Source organism: Lemur catta, chromosome X (assembly GCF_020740605.2).
Source record: "Lemur catta isolate mLemCat1 chromosome X, mLemCat1.pri, whole genome shotgun sequence".
Classification (NCBI taxonomy): domain Eukaryota; kingdom Metazoa; phylum Chordata; class Mammalia; order Primates; family Lemuridae; genus Lemur; species Lemur catta.
Genome location: NC_059155.1, coordinates 14,364,149 through 14,384,431, shown reverse-complemented (window position 1 = coordinate 14,384,431; position 20,283 = coordinate 14,364,149). Strand labels below are relative to the sequence as shown.

At 37.8% G+C, this 20,283-nt stretch overlaps 1 protein-coding gene across 5 annotated transcripts in view; it reads right to left on the bottom strand.

Annotated features, from left to right (window-relative positions):
- Positions 1-20,283, bottom strand: part of PAK3 (p21 (RAC1) activated kinase 3) — a 242,455-nt gene that overhangs the window by 79,007 nt on the left and 143,165 nt on the right. For 4 of the 5 annotated variants that reach the window (XM_045538817.1, XM_045538814.1, XM_045538815.1 and 1 more), the window contains exon 1: positions 9,378-9,552. In XM_045538817.1, the coding sequence (XP_045394773.1) occupies positions 9,378-9,552 (175 nt within the window). Of the gene's footprint in view, positions 1-9,377; positions 9,580-20,283 lie in introns of those variants that run through there. The other variant, XM_045538818.1, reaches the window with a different exon arrangement.

Below are 20,283 nucleotides of genomic sequence, written 5' to 3'. Positions count from 1 at the left end.
CTCACACTGGAGTTACTGGGGTTGGGGCCCTCTTGGGAGTTGCCCTTATCCCACAACCCCTAGCTTGACACCAGAAGCCCTCCTCCCTCTCCTCGCCCTTTGTCCTGCTCACTCTGCCCAGGTACAATCTGTATTCAGTGTTATATATTCCTGAAATCAAACAATTTTGTGCAGACAGGGGGGCCATTTCTGGCAGAGGCAGTGAGGATGGGTGGGTTAGAGATCCGTCATACTAAAAGGCTTGTTTTTTATATCAATATTCTTGGGCTTTGCTCTGGGAAATCCATGTTGGGAGGATATAAAAGTATTTTTAAAGGGCTTTCTACCTCCTATGGGTGACAACCTTCATTTTGCCTAGCAGATGATCCCTAGTGACTTGGTCACTCTTTAGCTGGGTGATAGAGGCTTTCAGCGGTTCACTGATTTATCTAAGTCACTAAGAGGCTGCTAGTCAGTGCCCCACAAAGATTGTTTACAAAATGTTGCCTTTGTGGCCTGTAAGAATTAAAATTCCTTAGTGTCTACTTAACTACCAGGAAAGTGAATTAAGTGCTGGGGTTGTTCCTCTTTTATTTTTAAAAAAAAGTGCCATTCTGCTCCATCCTCTGATTTGTGGGTCACAGAGCACAGTGCCATAACCCTCCAGAGGGGAAGTCTTCTGAAGTCTTCCTTATACTTGGATAAGAATAAGTATCCCAGAATAGTTCTTCCTATGGCAACAGCAGTTCTGAAGGTGGTGTCAAAGAGGCAGGCTCTCACTGTAAGAGCAATAGTCCCAGAGGGACTGATTTCTGCAAAGAAGATTCTAATCCTTGACACATCTGCTCTATAAACAGATATCCTGTTTCGGGGCATATTACAGGAGCGGACCCAAGAGGAACTTCTTCTCCTTCTGGATTTACGAGATGTACATTTTCCCCTACACAGAGAGAGATTAATAATTCTCTAGTTTTCACCTAATATTTTTGGTAAAAAGAATGTTGTTGTGTGGGCTTTCAAATTTATTTTTTCCCAATGGAAATATTTGAAAGTACTATATGGTAACTACAGTGGAAAGTTAGGCATAAAAATAGATTTTATTGTTAGCTCTAAGTAGTTAAAGAAATTGACAATGCAAGGTGGATAAAAATTTAAGAGATTCCACATAACAGATATATTTCTGGCTTAAACCTAGGATCTTGGGCAAAATACATTACTGATTCTCAGCAGAAAAAGAAGGTGTTTATTAAATCAGGAAGAGGCCTCAAATCTACTTTAAATATTGGATTAAAAATGAATCTAAAAGGAGGGATAATAGGTGATTCTTGTGTTCCATTTTAATATTTCTTAAAAATTTCAATTTTATAAGTATCAGGCATTATTTTTATAATAAAAAAAGATTTAAAAGCCCCCAAAATAATATAGGATTTGGGGAAAATACTTAATGATTTTTTTTTACAAAGGCTAATGACTTCCTGCTAGCAAGTTAGGCCCTCAGGAGGAATAACTTGTAAAGACAAAAGTTATAATCTCTAATCCATCTGGGTTTCACCTGCTTCTGTAAAAATTCCATTTTTGCCTATTCAATTGGCTGAAAACTATTTTCCAAACAAGTTAGGTTACTCTTATTTTGTGGCAAACAGTGTTCAATAACCACTGGACTAGGAGTTGGGGGATCTAAATTCTAGGTCTGCCTTGCTTTGTTATTAAGTAGGGGGGCAACTTTGTGGAAATCATTTAACCTCTCTGAACTTGTCTTCCTCTATAAAATGAAGATAATCCCTGCCCTGCCTCCATCATAGGAGGTTTGAAGGAGGCAATGGATTAATTGATATGAAAGTACTTTGAACATTGTAACAGCCTTCTAAAATGTATCATCTCATTAGCAATATACTAAGTAACAGGGTAACTATGTTTGCTGGAGTACTAAGTAATCTGACACTTTTTAAACCCAGCACTTGCATTTCACGAGTGATGTTCTTAGAAATATAACTGCCAAGAAAGAGGATTAAAGTGGGCTATTTTAAACATTCCCTGCTCTTACTAGAATATCTTTTATTATATTAGCAAATCCCAGAAGCATATAGTTGGGAAGGCCCCTGGTGGAAGGTTCATTCTCCTGTCTTCAGTTAGAACTTGCTAAAGTCATGAGGGACCCAATGAAGAACCTATAAAATTTTACTCTTAGTAACTCACAGCATCCAGTTAGCCTATCTGGAATTTCTTCATGCCTAGTTCCATTCCCCCTGATGGAATATTAAGCCCATTTCCTCCTGCCAGGTCTTCAGTGGCTATGGAAAATATCGCATGTCTTCCATAACTTAGCAGCCTTTAATGTATAGATAAAAACTCAAAGTGCTACCTAATTCTGTAAAAGCAGCTATAAACCCATTTCATAGGTCAGATGTTCCATGAGGATGATGAGATGGGGGAAAGGAAATGATAGTCCCATGTGAGCCCTCTAGTCACCCCCACTCACACACACAGACAGCCATGCCTTCGGTGGTAACATCTTCAACAACATTCAGCAATAGTGATCGTTCTGGGAAATCATTAGGAAGTTGCCTCTTACTCATGTCCTTTTAGGCAACACATACTGGTTCCACTCTCATTTACACCCGATTAACACATGCAACAATTTCAATGGAGAATGTTTGAAAACAAAAAGCAAAGATGAGGCAATGTCCTAACTAGACACTTCTGATCATGTGGATAATTACATAGGGTACAAGTTTGAGAGGGGAAAAAAAGGCCTCATTTGCTTTAAGGAGGAAAGCAACTTCACATCCCGTATACATTGTCAATTTTCTTCTCCTTGTAACATAGCACTTTTCTGTTTTTCCCTCTCATTTTATCCATCCCTTGTATCTTCTCCACCTCCTAATCTCCCTCTCAAACATCACTTCCTCTCAATTTATTTCTCCCCATTGCTTCTTTACCTTACATCTCCCAATACTACATTCTATACTTCCCTTGAATTTGACTGTCTGGTGGTTTTAGTTAGCTACCATACTTATGCCCAATTTTTCCTGTTTATCTGGCCTTGAGGTGGAAGCACAAGTCCTAGTATATAGGGAGAGTGCGTCCTAATCCCACCTTCTTCCTACTTGAACAGGAGATTTTTTAGGGCTAAAGGAGTAGTACAGGAGGCTCTTCTCTTGGGGCACAGCACTGACCCTGAAGAATAAGGAAGATGCCGTGCCCTTCAGGCTTCACAAAGGGTAGGACAGTTATCTCTGAAGAGCACTCTTTGCTGAGCTGGATGGGCTACATTTGGAGAACTAAGAGGAATGTAACCACCATTCAGGATGTAACAGTCTCTGACACCTGGCTTTCTGATGATTGAATTCTCAATTGACACTCCCACACATTATTAGTGCAATGATAATAACCTTGAGCTACTGCAAGATCCCAATGGGTCTTTAGCATCACCAAAGAAAGATTGCATACTGTTATCACACTAAGTATATTTTATTGTGCATTAATTAGATGAAAATTAGTAATATGCATTGACCAAAACATTTGATTAACAAGACCATAAATGATAACTGAGAGTTTTCTTTAATATAATTGTTGCACAGCAATGATTTCTGCTGTGTAGGGTATATAGAAGATGACATACTCTAGGAATTAGAACAATAATATATATTCAATACAGTAACAAAACTATATAGCACTTTAAGAACTTTTTCACATATATGAACACACTCATTTAGAGCCTCAACTTTCTAAAGTAAGCAACATGTTAGCCTGTAAAGTACACATACTAAATAATAAACTAACCCACAAAACACCCAAATCAAAGGTTAGCACATCGCTATTGTCAAGAATATTTTCTCACCATCATTTCTTCCCCCCAAAACGTGAAAAGGTTTTCTTTCTTTCCTCCTGAGTGGCAATTTTAAAAGCCCTCTTTTCTGAAATTCAGATACATTTCAAAACACTATCATTTTCCCCTCAAAACATTTTCCTGTCTTCTTAAGGAAAAATGAAAGCCACTGCTGGCTTGTGGATACTAGGAATATAGTTTACCCTTTGTCCCATTGCAAGGCAGTGTAATATAATAGAACAAGCATAGGGTTTGGAGTCAGAGAGACCTGGGAGATTTCTGGTTTCTGTCATTTGGTATGTGATTGTAGGCTGTCTACATAAATACTTTGAGCTTAAATTGTCTCATCTGTAAAAAGGGGATAATACAGATTGGCTGTAAAGATTAAGACTCAATACATGTAAAGTGAGTGCTTGGCACACAGCTTGGCGCCCAGCAACTAGTCAGTAAATGGTAGAACACTCCCCATTTGTCTTGGTTTGGTTTATATACGACTATCCCCTCCTACACCTCCAGGAAGTAGGACCATCAGATCATTCCCAGGCTTACCAGCTCCCAAATCTCTCTGGATTCCCCACAAACAAAATGCACATGAACTGTGCCCTCTAAAGACACAACCTTTCACACAGCATTGCATGTCCTCTAAAGCACACCTAATGCTTAAGTGCAGCACAAGACACAAGACACATAAGCACGCTTCAGAAGACACAGACATCACATAGAACATGTCACCTCCAAATGCAGCCTCACCTGCTTCTTTCCCATATGTTCTTCCAAGCTTCAAGTCCTTAACATTGATTATTTTTGGAGGCATTATGCCAATTTCAGAGTCCTGGCTGCATACATTTGCCTCATTGCCTTTTCCTTTATTTATTTATTCATTTAATTATTCATGTATTTATTTATTCATTCATGTATTTATTCCCCACCTTGTTCCAAAATGGATATCAGGCGGCTTACAAGAATGCACAAAATACAACATGATAGCATAAATTGAAAGTAGATAAGAAAGTAAAAGGAAAAAACAAAAACAAAGAGAAAACATAAAATGGAGCCTGGAAGAAAGCTAATACAAAGTGCATACATACCATAGAGTCCCATTACAAGTGCTATGCATGGACCACACATTTGGCTCCAATCTTTCTAGTAGCCAACAAAAGAGAAACCTGATCAGTCCCACACTTCACAGGGTCCATAAAATAAAATCAAACCACTTGTTCAGGATGCCCTTTTCCTGGTCTAAATCCTGAAAAATTTATATAGTGAAGTATCATAAAATTGTGTCAAACTCTCCCTCCTATCTTGCTCTAATAACAAGATTCAACTCCTGGGAGAGTCTCCAACATAGATCTTGAAATCATATCTGCTACTTCTTATTTTTCTTCTACCTGTCCCTTGAAGTTTCATTTGATCAATGAAATGTAGCTATTAAAAGGATTTCTTAAAAAACAAACAAACAAACAAACAAACAACAGAAAAACCCCTCTGCTATCACCAAGGCAAATAGTTCCATTTAAGTAATGAAATAGACATTGTGACATTATTTATAATGACAAAATTTGGAAAGGACCACAAATATTCAACAAAAGGAAATGGTTAAATAAACCATGATACCACCCTATGATGAAATATTACACACCATCAAAAATCATATTTATGAAGACTTTTTGAAAATGTAGAATATTCATGATAAAATGTGAAGTAAAAAACCAGGATACAAAACTGCATATATTATGACCTTAACTATGCACAAATTATATATGTGCATATATAGCCATAGAAAAAGTCTGAAAAAATCCACCAAAATGTTAACATTTTTTCTGGGATTTGTGATTATGGATGATTTTTTTTCTGTATGCTTATCTTTATTTTCTAAGTTTTCCACATTGATGAATAATTTCTATATAATGAGAAGAGGGACTAAAAGGAAAATTACCAACTCAGTTACCTTTGGCTTGTGAAATTATGAGCAATTTTAATTTTCTTTTTCAATTTTCTATAATTGACATATAAAGTCTAGTTAAGAAGGAAGTTATTTTAAAAAAGAAATAAGAATTCAAAAATCTAGTGTTTTAGTTGTTTGTCCATATAAGGTCCAAAAATGCTACAAATATAATGATATCTCACAATTATTTAGTATTCTGGTACTTAGAATTGCATTTGATTATCACAGATATCTTGTGAGGCAGGCCAGGTACTACTACCCTCATTTAACCATTGATGAAGTTGAGGCTCAGAAAAGCTAAGCGACTGGCCCAAAAATCACAATAATCAGTGACAGAGCTAGACATGAACCCAGATCTCCAGAACCCAAGTCCAGTGTCTTTCCATTAGTTTAAGACTGATTATGGCGTAAGTCAAGCAGTCACTGAGAGGTAGGAACACAGAATCAGTAATCCCTCCCTACCCATGAGGGTCAGGTTCCTGAACAACCCCCAAAGTAGGAGAGTTCAGCTGAGGAGATCACAATTTTAGGAGAAAAAAAATGGGCAGGAGAAATGAGGTCACAAATAAACTTTTGAGAGCCCTCATAAATATTTTTATGCACAATTAAATAAAATAACAGTACATTACATAAAAAGAATAATGAGAGTTTATGTAATTTAAATTAGTAAAAATGATACGCTTTAAATTTCCATTTAGATTCTGAGATGATTTCCAGAGGTTATGAGAATGCATCTGTCACTCATTATGGTAGTGGATAATGGCGGTGATAGAGAGGCAATGAACAGAGGTGGACTGTTAGTTTGAATCATGAATGTCTATGCTCTTATAGTCACTGAAGTCCAAGCCTGAAGTTGTACCAACCTGCTTATGGCTTTAGCTCTATCAAGTAAGTGAATTTAAGTGGCACTACTTAATGACTTTGGCTGTTCTGAAGATGCTTGTCTTCTTAAGTCTTTTTTAAAGATACCTTAGCAATTCTGCATGGAGTTCAATTTAATCATTCAACCTATGTCTAGAGGCAGCTTATCAGCTGTCCAGTAAGGGTATTTAAATGTATTACTTGATGATTTATGCTTTTCTGAGGTTGCTTTCTTCCCAATATGTTTTTGTGTGTGGGGGGGGGGAGGACCTCTTTATAGAATCCAATTAAATCATTCAAACTTTGTCTGAAGGTAGTTTTATCAGCTGTCAAGCAATACTATTAAATGGCACTTGAAGATTTAAGTTCTGTTGAAGATGGTTTCTTCCCAATGTGATTGGGTTTGAAGACATTATAGCACCTCTTTATAGAATGCTGCTAAATCACTCAAGCTTTGAACAGGTAAGATTTTACATGTAAAGATGCCAATTTTCATTACTTTCTTGAGGAGGTTTTAATCTTGTTCTAAAAAGTTTGTTCCTGTTGCTTCTAACTGTATTTGTCTCCAGTCCAATAGCCTCCTAACTGTCTTCATCATCACTTATGATAATCACCTGTGGGTTACTGGAAGCTTCCTGAGGATCATCCTCTAGCAGCATATCATTCCAATTAGTGTCAACATGCTCAGATTCAACTTCAGGCAATAATTACTCTTGCACCAAATGTTCATCCTCATTCATAGGTTCTTCTTGATCCAAAGATTCTTCTTCTTTTGGAGTGGTCACTGAAAGATATTTCACCATCTCTTGCCAAATCTTCTCCCAGGTCACATTAATGACAAGCTTTGTTAAACTATCTAATGCCTCTTTTATCAAGAATGTAGCATTAGTAATGATGTGGGAATCTCATGCACTAGGATCTTCAGATAGAGGAAACTGTAAGATTTTGAACAAAGTTATATATTAATTTAGCGTATGTCTTCCTGAATGGCCAGATCAAACAATGACCTAAGGGATCAAGGATCTGAGACATGTGGCTAAGTTATAAAGACAACCTCCACATTATCATGCACATGGGCAAATGTACCTAAGACACCAAATGGATTGTGAAAAATCAGCAGGACTTTGAATTTAAGATTTTTTTTCTTTTAAGTAGTCTTGAACTTCCCTAAGAAAGTACTGTTCAAACTACTCCTTAAGGAGAGGAAGACTCATCCAGGCTTTTCTGTTTGCTTGCCAGGATACCGGGAACTTGGCTCAGTTTTTTCCCCTGAGAAGATATGGGCACACTTTTCTGCAGAGCAGCAATGGTTTCACTATGAATTCACCTGAAGTACTGGCACAAAACAGAAATGTCAGCCTCTCTGATTTTGCTGATCTCAGTATCAGCTGGCTCTTGCTCTTTAGAATGCCATGTAGGATTATTCAAGGGTTTCCAAAGCATGATGGTCTCAATAGCACCAAAGATCTGTGCAGACACATAATCCCCTCCTTCAACCACTTTCTGCAGTTGTGGTGGATACAACATAGGAGCTGCAAGATCTAGTAGTTTGTTCCTTGGCACCACCATCACATAAAACTTGGTCTCCTAGCTATGGTACACCTTGTGTTTCCCAAATTATCCCTTGCTCCCAGCAATTTTTTTTTCTAGATCTAGTTCAGTGTCTAAAAACATGTCTTTGAAAATTTCTCTTCCATGGTCACAGATCCCTTGCATGGAACGTGGTTCATTTTTTGCGTATCTTCAATCCAGAGGTTTAAGAGATTTTCATCTTTTCCATCCTTGGGTCATGAAGAACAAAGCATCTTTTAAGTGATGTTGGTGTGCAAGAGGCAATTCTGGCCCTACTAAGAGTTTCAGCTTTCCTTATCATATGAATTGTAGATTCATTAACACCGTATAGGCAACCTACAATATTTGTTCTATCTTGAAGAAGATTGAGAACGTCCCTTTTGTCTTCCAAAGACATCACCCTTCTTGCCCTTCTGACAACTTTCTATGGTGCCAGTGCCCTTGTACTTGCTTCACTCTCATCTGCCTCAATAGTCACATCTATGGAAGCCATGTTTCAGCTGTATGTTAATTAATGCAACCTGACAATTACTTACTAGAGATTTCATATCCCTGAGTGTCACAAAGTGTTAGTATATGATATTTAAGCACCAAATGGTATTATGAACACCAGAAGGATAAATGATAATATATTGTTGTGATGCATGGGCTGATTGTGTAGGGGACAACTGGTAGAAGAATGAGAGTGGAAACAAATGACCCAGAAGTTTCCTCCCACCTTGTGATATAGTCAGAGAGACAATATTATGGCAACTTGGACTGACTCCTGTATACTAAATTCAAAATCTTCACACTTACCGAAAAGGTATACAGAAATAAATCAACCTATACTCAAATTTCCAAGAAGAACAACTTAAATTTAGGAAGGGATTACTGTAAATTCTACTCTAAGTTATCAGAAAGTCACTGTTTATATATTCAAGGCAGTACTGTTTCTATGATTTCCCTTGGCTTAACACTATGCATTCAATTTCATGTGAAAGGCAAACACAGCATAAGTGCATTTTCTGTCAGCCCACAGTAGGTCAATCAAACATTATCCTCTGATAAAATGCAACCTCTGAAGATGTAGATATAAAAGGGCAGGCAGGCCCTGAAGAGCCAATGCTCAAGAAACAACTACCCAAGAAAGAAAGTGACAATGAAAGAATAAACTAGCCCCTTTTCAATGCCCGACCACTGATACTTTACTTTTATCCCCTCCTCCTGGGAAGATAGAGCGAAGCCTGGCTTTCTTATTCTTCTCTTCAGGGGCCATGGGAAGTGGTTTGGAGCTGTGGTTGAGTGCTGAAGAATCCCGGTTGTTACTATTCATCCTCAGTGGGGGAGCTGGGGGTTTCTCTTCGTTGTCCAGACCGTCAGACATTTTCAGTTACAACTGATTCCACAGCTCCTAAAGAAAAGAAGGAGAAAACAGGAGTTAAGGAAGAAGAGGTCTAAAAAAACTCTAGTAAATACGGGGATTCTAACATCTTAGAAACAAAAGCATTGGTCTCACATTTTCTCAGGATTTGTGTGGATCATTTTGAGGGGGTTCTTTCTCTTCTGGAGGGAAAAACGTTGCCTCCCCAAAGACCCTGACGCAATTTTTAAAAGAGGAAAGTGAAGGCAATAATTAATGGCTTTTCAGTATGTATACAAAAACACACAAGGTTCCTTTTTTTCCCACAATTAAACTCTATTTTCTGCAATCCACTCACAGTCTTTTAATGAGCAATTTATAATCTTCTTTAAATATTCTGTCCTGATGATTATAATGGTCAGGTGTTCAATCTCCTCAGAGTTTGGAATTTACACAGGTTTGGCTGTCGATTTTAATGGCCCATAATAATGATTTGTTAGCTGCTTTAACATTGGGATGTCCTTGATGCCTGACTCTTACTTGCGTATACCTGATTTATAAAATGCACTCTCCTGTTTTATGGTAATTAACTGAGAAACCATCCCATGATCTGGAAGTTTCAGTAGAGTTTGGGTGTGCTGTTAGGGCAAACAATGCCCAATAGTCTTCCAAGCAGGTAGAAGATAAAGGTGGGCCAAATATCACCATGAGCAAAGAAGAGCTCCAGAGAAGAAGGCCACTTCCTGACGAGACACCATAACCTTACTCCCTGTCATATTTTATGTCCTGGAACACAGAACAACAAGCGAGATGACAGAGGCAACAGGGTTATAAGATCCAGTCTGGGTTTTAGGAACTAATTTTCTCTTAATTTCATTGTTCTTTAGTATCTTGTGTCTAGGTCTGAGTACATTTGGGTTTCATTCCCCTATAAGAATAAAGTGAACTGGAAAAGCATGAACTCCCCAAAGAAATGTTTCTTTCTCCAGGTGTTTTCTTGCTGTCATTCATGTTCTTCCACAAAGCTCTGACACTTAGCAGCACAAGTTAGGTGCTAAGAGTACCTTCCAAGTGAATCCCCAGTTTGAATTCAAGGAAAACCAATCCCCTCACAAGAAAATCCCTGTAAATTTATCAAGTATTACTTGGCACTAATTTAACAGCATAAGAACTCTCCAAATATGTCTTAGCATATCACTTTGTTTCAACAATATGTATTATAAACAAACCTAAGAACAATAATAACAAAAGCAGGGATCTACTCATTAACTGTTGTAATGAGAAATAATCCATCATAATTCTTTTTAGCCCTTTGGTGGTTACAATGTGTTTATTATTTTCAGTAATGCACTCTAAGCTACATTGTGTTATGTGGAGAATTTTTGAAAATTTACTATGTTTTTAATTCTCTCAAATATATACAGTCTATAATTACTCAAGAATAGGTTAATATCAACTAATAGCTTCTTCATCTACACAGATGACTGCCAACTAGCAAAGTTTGGATTGATCTTGATTTGGATAGGAGATCTATTTTCTTTTGCCTAATTGTCATGCCTTGCATTATCTTAATGAATTAAGACTAATTCTGTATTTTTTCAGTAATCACAACAGTGAAAATACTCAGTAACAAATGTTTTGTCACTACCACTGACAATTTTATAAGCCTCACATTTTCCTCTATAGGTGAAACTATAGTACAAGGTACAATAAAAAAGTAACTGTTGGTAAGGTACAGTGACTCACACCTGTAATCCTAGCACTTTGGGAGGCTGAGGTAGGAGGATCATTTGAGGGCAGGAGTTGAAGACCAGCCTGGGCAACATAGCAAGACCTTGTCTCTATAAAAAATAATTTTAAAAAAGTAACTATGATGTCAAGGATAAAGTATATTCATAGATACTACTTGTACTAGTAAATATTTTAACTACAACTTAAATTTAGAGTTTAAATTTAACCAGTGCTAATGTGTCTACATTCTCTTTTGCATTTTGATATTTGGTCCTTCTAAATTCACTGTTTCTCTAGAATTAAAGTGAGTTTAGGACTGACTTCACCAGTGGCATTACTCATATCGGACAGGTTCATGGTTTTCATTTGGTCACTGAGAAGAATTTGCCACCAGAAACAAGGTGCTAGTTTTTTCTTTGTCTGTTTGTTTGTTTTATACTTTTCTGGGTTCAGAAATAATGCCCAAATATGAAATGATTATTCCATAAATCTCAGATATACAAAATCTAGCTTGGTAAAAATAATGAAATTTCAAAGTTATCGCAAAGGAACTGAACATTTAAATCAAAATACCTAGAAGACAGATTTCTAAAAAATGTGTCTCACAAGGAAAGAGAGCCACCATTTTCTGGATGATACATATTTTCTGATGACATATTACTTCAGATGACAGAGAAACATGCCCCATGACCTCCTTAAAATTCTATACAAAGCTGATTTTGCATAATAAGGCAAGTAAGAGTCTGGGCTAGTCATGGTTCTAGTGCAACTACAGAATTTAAAATACTATGCTCCTTTGTTCTCAATAAATAGGTGTGGCTAACAACAGAGTTGCCTTTTTTATTCTAATTACTCCCTCAGACCAGAGAGGCAGGTAGATGCCCTGCTTCTTTTCAGGCTGCCTGATTATCCTGACCTTATTTGACCAGGTATAGTTTAGGGTGGGAAGAAAGGGATACTTGGGATCTGAAACTCAAATTCTACTCTCTCTCTATGACACTAAAAATCCCTGATCAAAATTTCAACAACATACACTTACTGTGGTCAGTATCACAGGCATTCTGCAGGGGACCCAGCTTATATGGAATACCTTTCTACTGTCCATCAAACTGGAAATGTTTCAGTTTAACTCATCAGAGCATCATAAGAAGAGTTAGAAGAAACCTTTTATGGAGACGGAAATGAAATTGAAGAATCTATGTCCAGTTCCACACCAGGAACTTAGTAAACATGAACCAAATAATCTGTTTCCCTAGACATTTCAGATATGGTTTTGCTTGAATTATTCTGATATTACTTCAGCTGTTCACTACTCTTTACAAGGCACAAGCAGTCATCATCTGCTAACAATTCCAGATAATTCTGATTTGGTGACAAAAGAGTAATGCAGGAGATTCTTGCTATCTTTAACTCACTTTCAAAGCACAGTTTTAGGAGACCAATGGAGAAAGGGTAGGGACCTGCAAGGAAGCCTTGCTGTTAATGTATTTATTTCGCAAGTGGGAGGTATCTCCTACTATTTGACAAATGTAGAGAAAAGGGGATTCTATTACGTTATGTTTATAAACAATGCCAATCTACTAAGCCAGGTCCTCCCCTGAGACAGGTCTCTACAAAGGATACTGTTAATGAGTTGCTGGTTCAATCCGCCTATGATGTCATTATTTCCAAGATCTTGAAAGAGACTATTTTTTGGGGGGTGGCTGTAGGCTCTATTTCAAGAATCGTACAAAAACACCATTATTCTCTAGGAACTGAAATCAAAAAACTATTTATCTTTAAAGTTTAACTGTTGTCGTTCACTTTTACAATAGAACAGAAACATGCAAGTGAGTGGCACATTGGATCTAGCCACAGGGCATTCATTTCACTTTTTAGAACTTGGCCCTTAGCATTGTGGAGAAACAGCTAAATTTAATGGACAACCAGCAATAGTTTATATCTGTTCACAAATTAATTACATACTTAACAACTAGGTTTTTCAGAAATAATTCAAATGGCTTCTGTGGATGGTGTATATTTTTGATCCAGCCCTTGGGACTTAATGTGGTTTACCAATGCTCTGTAATTACAATTGAAATTCATCAGCAATAAGAAATATGCCTCTTGTATCATGATACTCAAGGAGTCTGAACATCCCCTCTTTCAGAGTATTAGGACAGATTACCTCTCTCTTTCCTTTTCTCCTTTTCTTTCTCTTCTCCCCCCACCCACAAGTGTGAGGGCATGTGCACACAGGTGAACACATGAACACATACACCCAGCCCCTCACTGACCTGCTTTGACATAGAAATTTACTGCAAAGCATTTTAGAGAAAGACTATTATCAAAATTCATGGGAACTGCAGATGAAAGGATTAGACATTACAAATAATTGTCATTATTCTCTCATTCCTCCACAAGGTAGTCTCTTAATCAGGGCAGTGCCAAACTGGACACTCAGGGAATGCTAAGTAAGTTAAAAAAGAAAGCCACCAACTTGCATGGATCTAGAAGTCAAGGGGAAAGATGAGTAATCAACTATACTCTAGCTAATGTAAACAAAACTCATACTATGGCATAGATGTTGGATTGGATACAACCAAAAATTCCAACTGTGCCCATTTGCTACAGGCATTTTACCCAGGTATGTAAAGGATGAGAATCCAGAAATACCAGTCCAACAGCTTGCAAAGTCATCTATTAAGCCATAAGCAATTAAAATACATATTTTATCAGATCTGATAACATCAGAGACACATATAGAAACAAACATGTCTGCATTATTCTGTCTGCTTTTAAAATCTAAATAACTATTTTCATATTTTCCCAATGAAAAGTAAATCAACCCTCCTTTCAAAAACAAAAGCCCAGGCCAGCAGATGTACAGTCATGATCTAATGAATCCAGAGATAAAGCTCCAAAACCACCAGCCACATAAGGCTATTATCACAAGTTGGTGAGCAGTCAATGTGGTTTAATGTCCTTTTCATATCAAATGAGGGGATCTAACACAAGACTGAAATGTAGCGTAGGGGAAATTTCCAGGATGAACTTCCTAATGTTTCTGATATACATACATGAAGAATAGGCTTGCAAGAAACCTTGAGCTGAGAAGAAGACAGCCCTACAATAACATACTGAAATGAGTACATATAAAAGAAGATTGATTTTAGGATCTCAAAGGCATAACAAATTGGTCAAAAAAAAAAAAAAAACTTTTACTATGTTAAAACGTGAGAGTATTTCCAATTTATAGAATTTGAGAATTCTTTATAATAAGAATTACCTCTGTAGATCAAGAAGAATTGAACTCTTAATGACAGCCTTCAGACTTCAAGATATTAAGTAAACACAGGCTTAAAGTCAGATAATATCTCCTTAGACAGTGATATCAATACTAGGTTGTTCTTTGTATTGAGGCTGAAGTTGCTGCTTTTACTATGAGAATGATGTGTTCATTGAATTGTACTTTGGTGGTGGGCAAAAGGATCCAAGAATTACACCTGCTGGCTCTTTCCAGGGCTCCATGGTAACCAAAAGCGTACCTTTTCAAGACGGCTAGCTGAGCTTTCAGGTAGAGACTGGGAAACAAACCATGCTTTGCTAACTAGCTTATGGCAACACTAAATCCACTTTATCCTGGATGCATTATTGACAGATGTACCAACCAGCTGATGACTGATAATATAAGAAGATATAGTGGAGTTAATTGCAGCAAAGGAAAGAAGGAAGGAAGGATGGAAGGGAGGGAGGGAGGAAGGAAGGAAAGAAGGAAAAATCATCTAGCATGTCTTAAGGACAATGTCTTATGATTTGAAAGAAATAATATACATTGCTTTACATTTCTACAGCAACTTGTATCAGAAGATTTCTAATGACTTTTCAAATATTAATTCCCGTAATATGCTAAGATGCCAAAGAGGGCATTTTACAGAAACAAGAATGAGCCATGTGTGGATCTCCCAGCAGCTCTGAACCCACACTGCCATCTCAGACTAGGTGGAAAAGGGATTGCCCAACCACTAACTACAGCTAGCTAAATGGGCTCAACTTAACATTTCCATCATCTTGTCTCAAATTGCACAGTCATTTATGCATGTCACTCCGCTCATTAGATCAGAAGCTCCTTGAGGGTAAGAGCTCCTCTGTCATAATTGTTTGCCTTCATACTACATAGTACAGTCTCTTGTTCCCAATAAGCATTACAAACATGTGTGAGGTAATGAAATGGAACTCTACACATTCTATGTAATTGTTACAGCTATGAGTAAGTTTTTCATAATGTTGCATAAGCCTATATGCCTACTTGTAGCATATCAGACACAAGAAGGCATGTTTGGAAATATCAGCACTAGTCCAACTGCCAAGCAATTGGGCATTATTTAGAAGCCAGCTACCATCTGATTATCAACACCTCATTTTTAAATACATGACTTTGTAATGTCCAAAGAGCTTCCATATCTTGCTCTTCTTTGAACTTGACATCAATATTGTGAAGAAGGGAGTACCACCCCCATTTTCCACATAAGAAATTTATAAAACATAGAGGTTAAGTGACTTACCCAGGGTCACAAAATAAATGAAAGAATTGATACTAGAATCCCTTGAGCTCTTAAACTCTTGTCAATTCCCTATCCAGCACACAAATAAAATGTGTATCCAAGTAAACCCATAAATGCACACACTCTTCGCACAGACATTTTTATCCTTCCAAAATATTCATATAATAGGTCTAGCTTTTTCATTTCAACCCACTTCAGGCTGGTACTTACTGATTTCAATTGCTTTTCACATCCAAAGGCCCAAGGCTAAGTGATTTACTGACAAAACTCCAACAGGTTTCGTTGGCCACTTGTACTAATTCTTAGACGGCCTTGTTTTGGAGCTTGCCTCTTCTGGGGCACTCACCAAGGGAACTCTGCTATCAGAGACAGGGGTGTGCTGTTTCAGAAAGCCTCGCCAGGGAGATACCATTACAGTGTGTAATGGAGGGAAGCCAATTCTAAGATCATTTGATCAGGAGGAGCTGAGCTACTTGTTAGGCAGGAGATTTGCAAAAGCAGCCGGACAAGCAAGGGAGGTACTAGCTCTTTTTACAGCTGCCCAGTTTCAATCTTAGATCATGCAAGAGATAGCTCACTGCTGACATACATACAAGCACACTCACACAGAATACATTCATGTTCTCTCTCATACACCCAAGCAAATGAGGTCAGTTCTGCTGTAGTCCTGGTTCCCTGCTAACATTTTTATGAGTGACTTCCATTGTTTTCAGCAGGAACTTGACATCAATTGAGTCTAATAAGCCGGTATATTATAATTGCAAATTTCAACGTCAGGTTGCAAATAAGGAAATCAATAGGTATACTCTAGCATCCAGACCTCATATACTGCATATATTATGAGGGACAAATAGCTATTTTTCTGGGGTTTTTTTGCATATATTATGAGGGACAAATAGCTATTTTTCTGTTTTTTTTTTAAATAGTTCTTTTTCAAATGCCTGAAGCCTCTAAATGTACGCGGCACCATACTTTATTATTCATTGTGTATGCTGCATGAGCTAATGCCAAGAAAATGCTAATGATTACCTGACATGTATTTATATTTGCAAACTGATGCATTATTACAGGTTTCAGCTTTTTATTTCCAATGTTGATGCTTCTAAGAAGAGAAAATAAGATGCATAAAGAACAGAGGTAGAAATATTTTTAGGCATAAAAAAAACAGAATTACCCTAAAAGATGCCTTAAAGAAATGGGTAGGAAAAAGAAAAGGGAAGCAAAATCTAGTAATAAAACATTTCCTAGTTCTCAAACAGAGAATGTAACATCCTTGGAAGCATTCAGATGGAACAAATTAGATGCAGACTAACATCCCAAGTGAGCAGGATATGGTAAACCGATGTCCTGAGTCTCTGGAATTCTAGCTGCTCTTGGTTACTATGCATGAATGATAATTATACCCTTCCTTGATCCATTCCAGTGAAATATCCACAACTTTCCTCAAATTTAGGCTGAGAAATCTAATTCCCGAATTTACAAGGGCTTTTTGCATACCATAGAGGTGCCTGGGCACTGCTTTTCAACTTGTGCATCGTGGCTCATCATCCTAGATCCTTGCTCTATTCCCAGGTTCCCTGTACCCAAATAAGCTTTCTACAGGCAAGGTGTCCATTGCATATTTGAAGAAAAGAGCTACATGGGGGCAATTGAGATCTGATATTATTTCTAAGCCTGGACCTTAAATCAATTTAGCAAAACTCACATTTTACCAAAAAAAGTGACTTCTTGCCAGAACTGGAAGCTAAAGAATTTGAACTGGTATAAAATACATCAATTCTTCCTCAATTTTTTGCCCCTTGACCTAAGTTTACATGCCCATATTTTAAAAGAGCTGAGCATGCATTTCAGCATCCTATTTGGGAGCTATGGTTAAGGAAGATGAAATATCATCTATTAAAAAGGTTTTCCTCAAATACTGAAGGAAGAATAGGACATAACAAGGCCTACTTTCCATCTGTACCACTTCACAATAGTAGGGGATAAACATTCAGCTGACCATGGGCTTAACTGAAGAAATTCCAAATCTTGGTTGTAGGAATTCTCCATCTTTGACCTCACCAATGACAAACGTTTTGCCTTAAAGAAAACTGACCATGGGTATAAAAAAACATCATAATCAGCCCAAAGCAATCCCTTTAGAAACCAAAATCCTGATCAGAAGGATGACCCCACAATATGTTGCCTTTCCCCCATGGCCTTCCTGTGCCCAGCTTACCAAGCTCTTCATTTGCAAGTTGCTGGTCCAAGTAGTTTGTTCCCCTGGCTGCCTATCACTTTAATAACTGATTGCAGCTGCTCACACACATACAACGCAAAGATTGCTACGTGCCTAAGTCTTTCTGTGGCCCTGGAAAAGCTCCTAAGCTGAGGACCCCAGCCTTCACTGCAAAAGAAGGAAGATATGGTGTTCTGAGAGGAAAATTGCAGACAAAGCAGAAGCAAGGTTTGGTACAAGAAGATGGAACCAGCAGGCCTGAAGGTAAATCAGTCAGTAGCTCCTAAATCATACCTGTGGAGCCTTGGCTGTGGCCCAGAACACATCCTGACAAAAATATTGGGGATATAAAGGGGAAGAAACCAGGGTGTTCATAATAAATACATATTATTCTGTATCAAATTATGCCCATCTCAGAGCGTTCTTTCTCCTTCAAGATGGAGCCTAATAAATTCCCAATGTCTTAGCACTTCCAATCATGTCAGCCAACCAGCAGCTGGTTTTGTGGCCTTTAGCAGATTGCCTAGGCATGCCCTACACTCTTCTGTACACCTTAATAATGAGAGTCTATTGGTTACACAGCTGTATAAATAGAGGAAAATAAAGGCTCTTATGACAGCCAAACATTGCTTTTTTATAGGAAAATACACCAATTAATGTTTTATCCTTGTTGATTTCTGGTTGACTTTCATTTCGAAGAATCAAAAACAGAGATGAACTAAACTTTGAGAGGTCAGACAGTAACTCTAATATAGAATATGATCTATTATTAGGGCTCTTTAAACAACCCATCTGTGCAGGCATTAATTTACTCAGACAACAAATATTTACTAGTGCCTATGTGCCAGGCACCATATGAGGTGATGGGTGTAAACAGATAAATAAGCATCCAGCCTTGAGTGAGGTTATAGGTTCCAGCAGTGGGTGTCATCCCTGGCTGCACAGTATGTATTAAATCTATGTCAAATATACAGACAAAAATAGAACTACAAAACAACTAAAGATATGTGCATTGCAAAATGAAGAGTGCTAAAAAAAGAGAGAGGCTTTACCACTTCAGAAGAGAGCAAGACTCTCTTTATCTGACTGCTATATGAGAAATCATACTACCACACATAAGAAACGTGCTTGATATTATTCCAAAGAACATCACTACTTGGCCTTATACCCCCCTGTCACCAACATTCATGTGTACCAGGTATTATGTCAGGAACAGGAGGTATACAAAAAGAGATGAATAAAGACCAGACCTTATCTTTGAAGAGCTCACAGTCTAGTGAGGAAGGCAGACATGCATACATACAATAGGGATACAGTGTGATGCAACCCAGGTAGGCATAATACGCTTTAGAGTGACAGAGCAGGAAGGGTAATTCATGTTCCCAGAGGGACCAGAGCACATAGCACTTGAGCAGGATTTTAAAAACAGAAAGTGCTAGGTAGGTATCAGGTATTATTATTCAACAGTATATTTCAACCAATGAACACTCCAAGCATGCTAGATTAGGTTTCTTAGCCTGGGGCCCCTGTTTCTGCTGGACTAATGATGTTGATGTTGTAGAAGGAAGAGAACAGATCTTAAACCTCTGGAAGAAAGTAACGTGTAAGTCATAAAACCCAGGACACTGGCTCCTGATGATCTACAGAAGAGGGATCAGTATGGTTTGACACAAAGCATTTTCTAGAACTGTAGCCATATATGAGCATAACAGACTTCTTTGGGGGAAATGTGTTAGGAATAGAACACTTGGATTAAAAAAAAAACTATTTCCTTTCACGTTACATTTAAGAACTAAGTTGCATCTTGTACATGCAGTCTACATTTGGGGGGTTGATCTATGTGTGTGTGTATGTGTGTGTGTGTGTGTGTTCATTAAGAGACAGGGTCTTGCTCTGTTGCCCAGGCTAGAGTGAAGTGACATGATCATAGCTCAGTGTAACCTTGAAATCCTGGGCTCAAGTGATCCTCCTGCCTCTGTCTCCCGAGTAACTAGGACTACAGACGTATGCCACCATGGCCAGCTACAGGGATTGATTTTTAATTAGTAGGTCCTTTATAAACCCAAAAGAATTGTTTCTAAGAAAGGAAGAATGACTAATTCCAGCCCTACTTCTGGATTATTCTGGAATCTTGAGGAAATCATTAAACTTTCAGAAATTTATTCATTCAGCATTTATATAGCATCTATTATGTGCCAAGGTAGGCAGAGTATGCTTTGAAAGGACAGTGGAAGAAGCGTAGCTAATGTTGCCCAGAGGGGT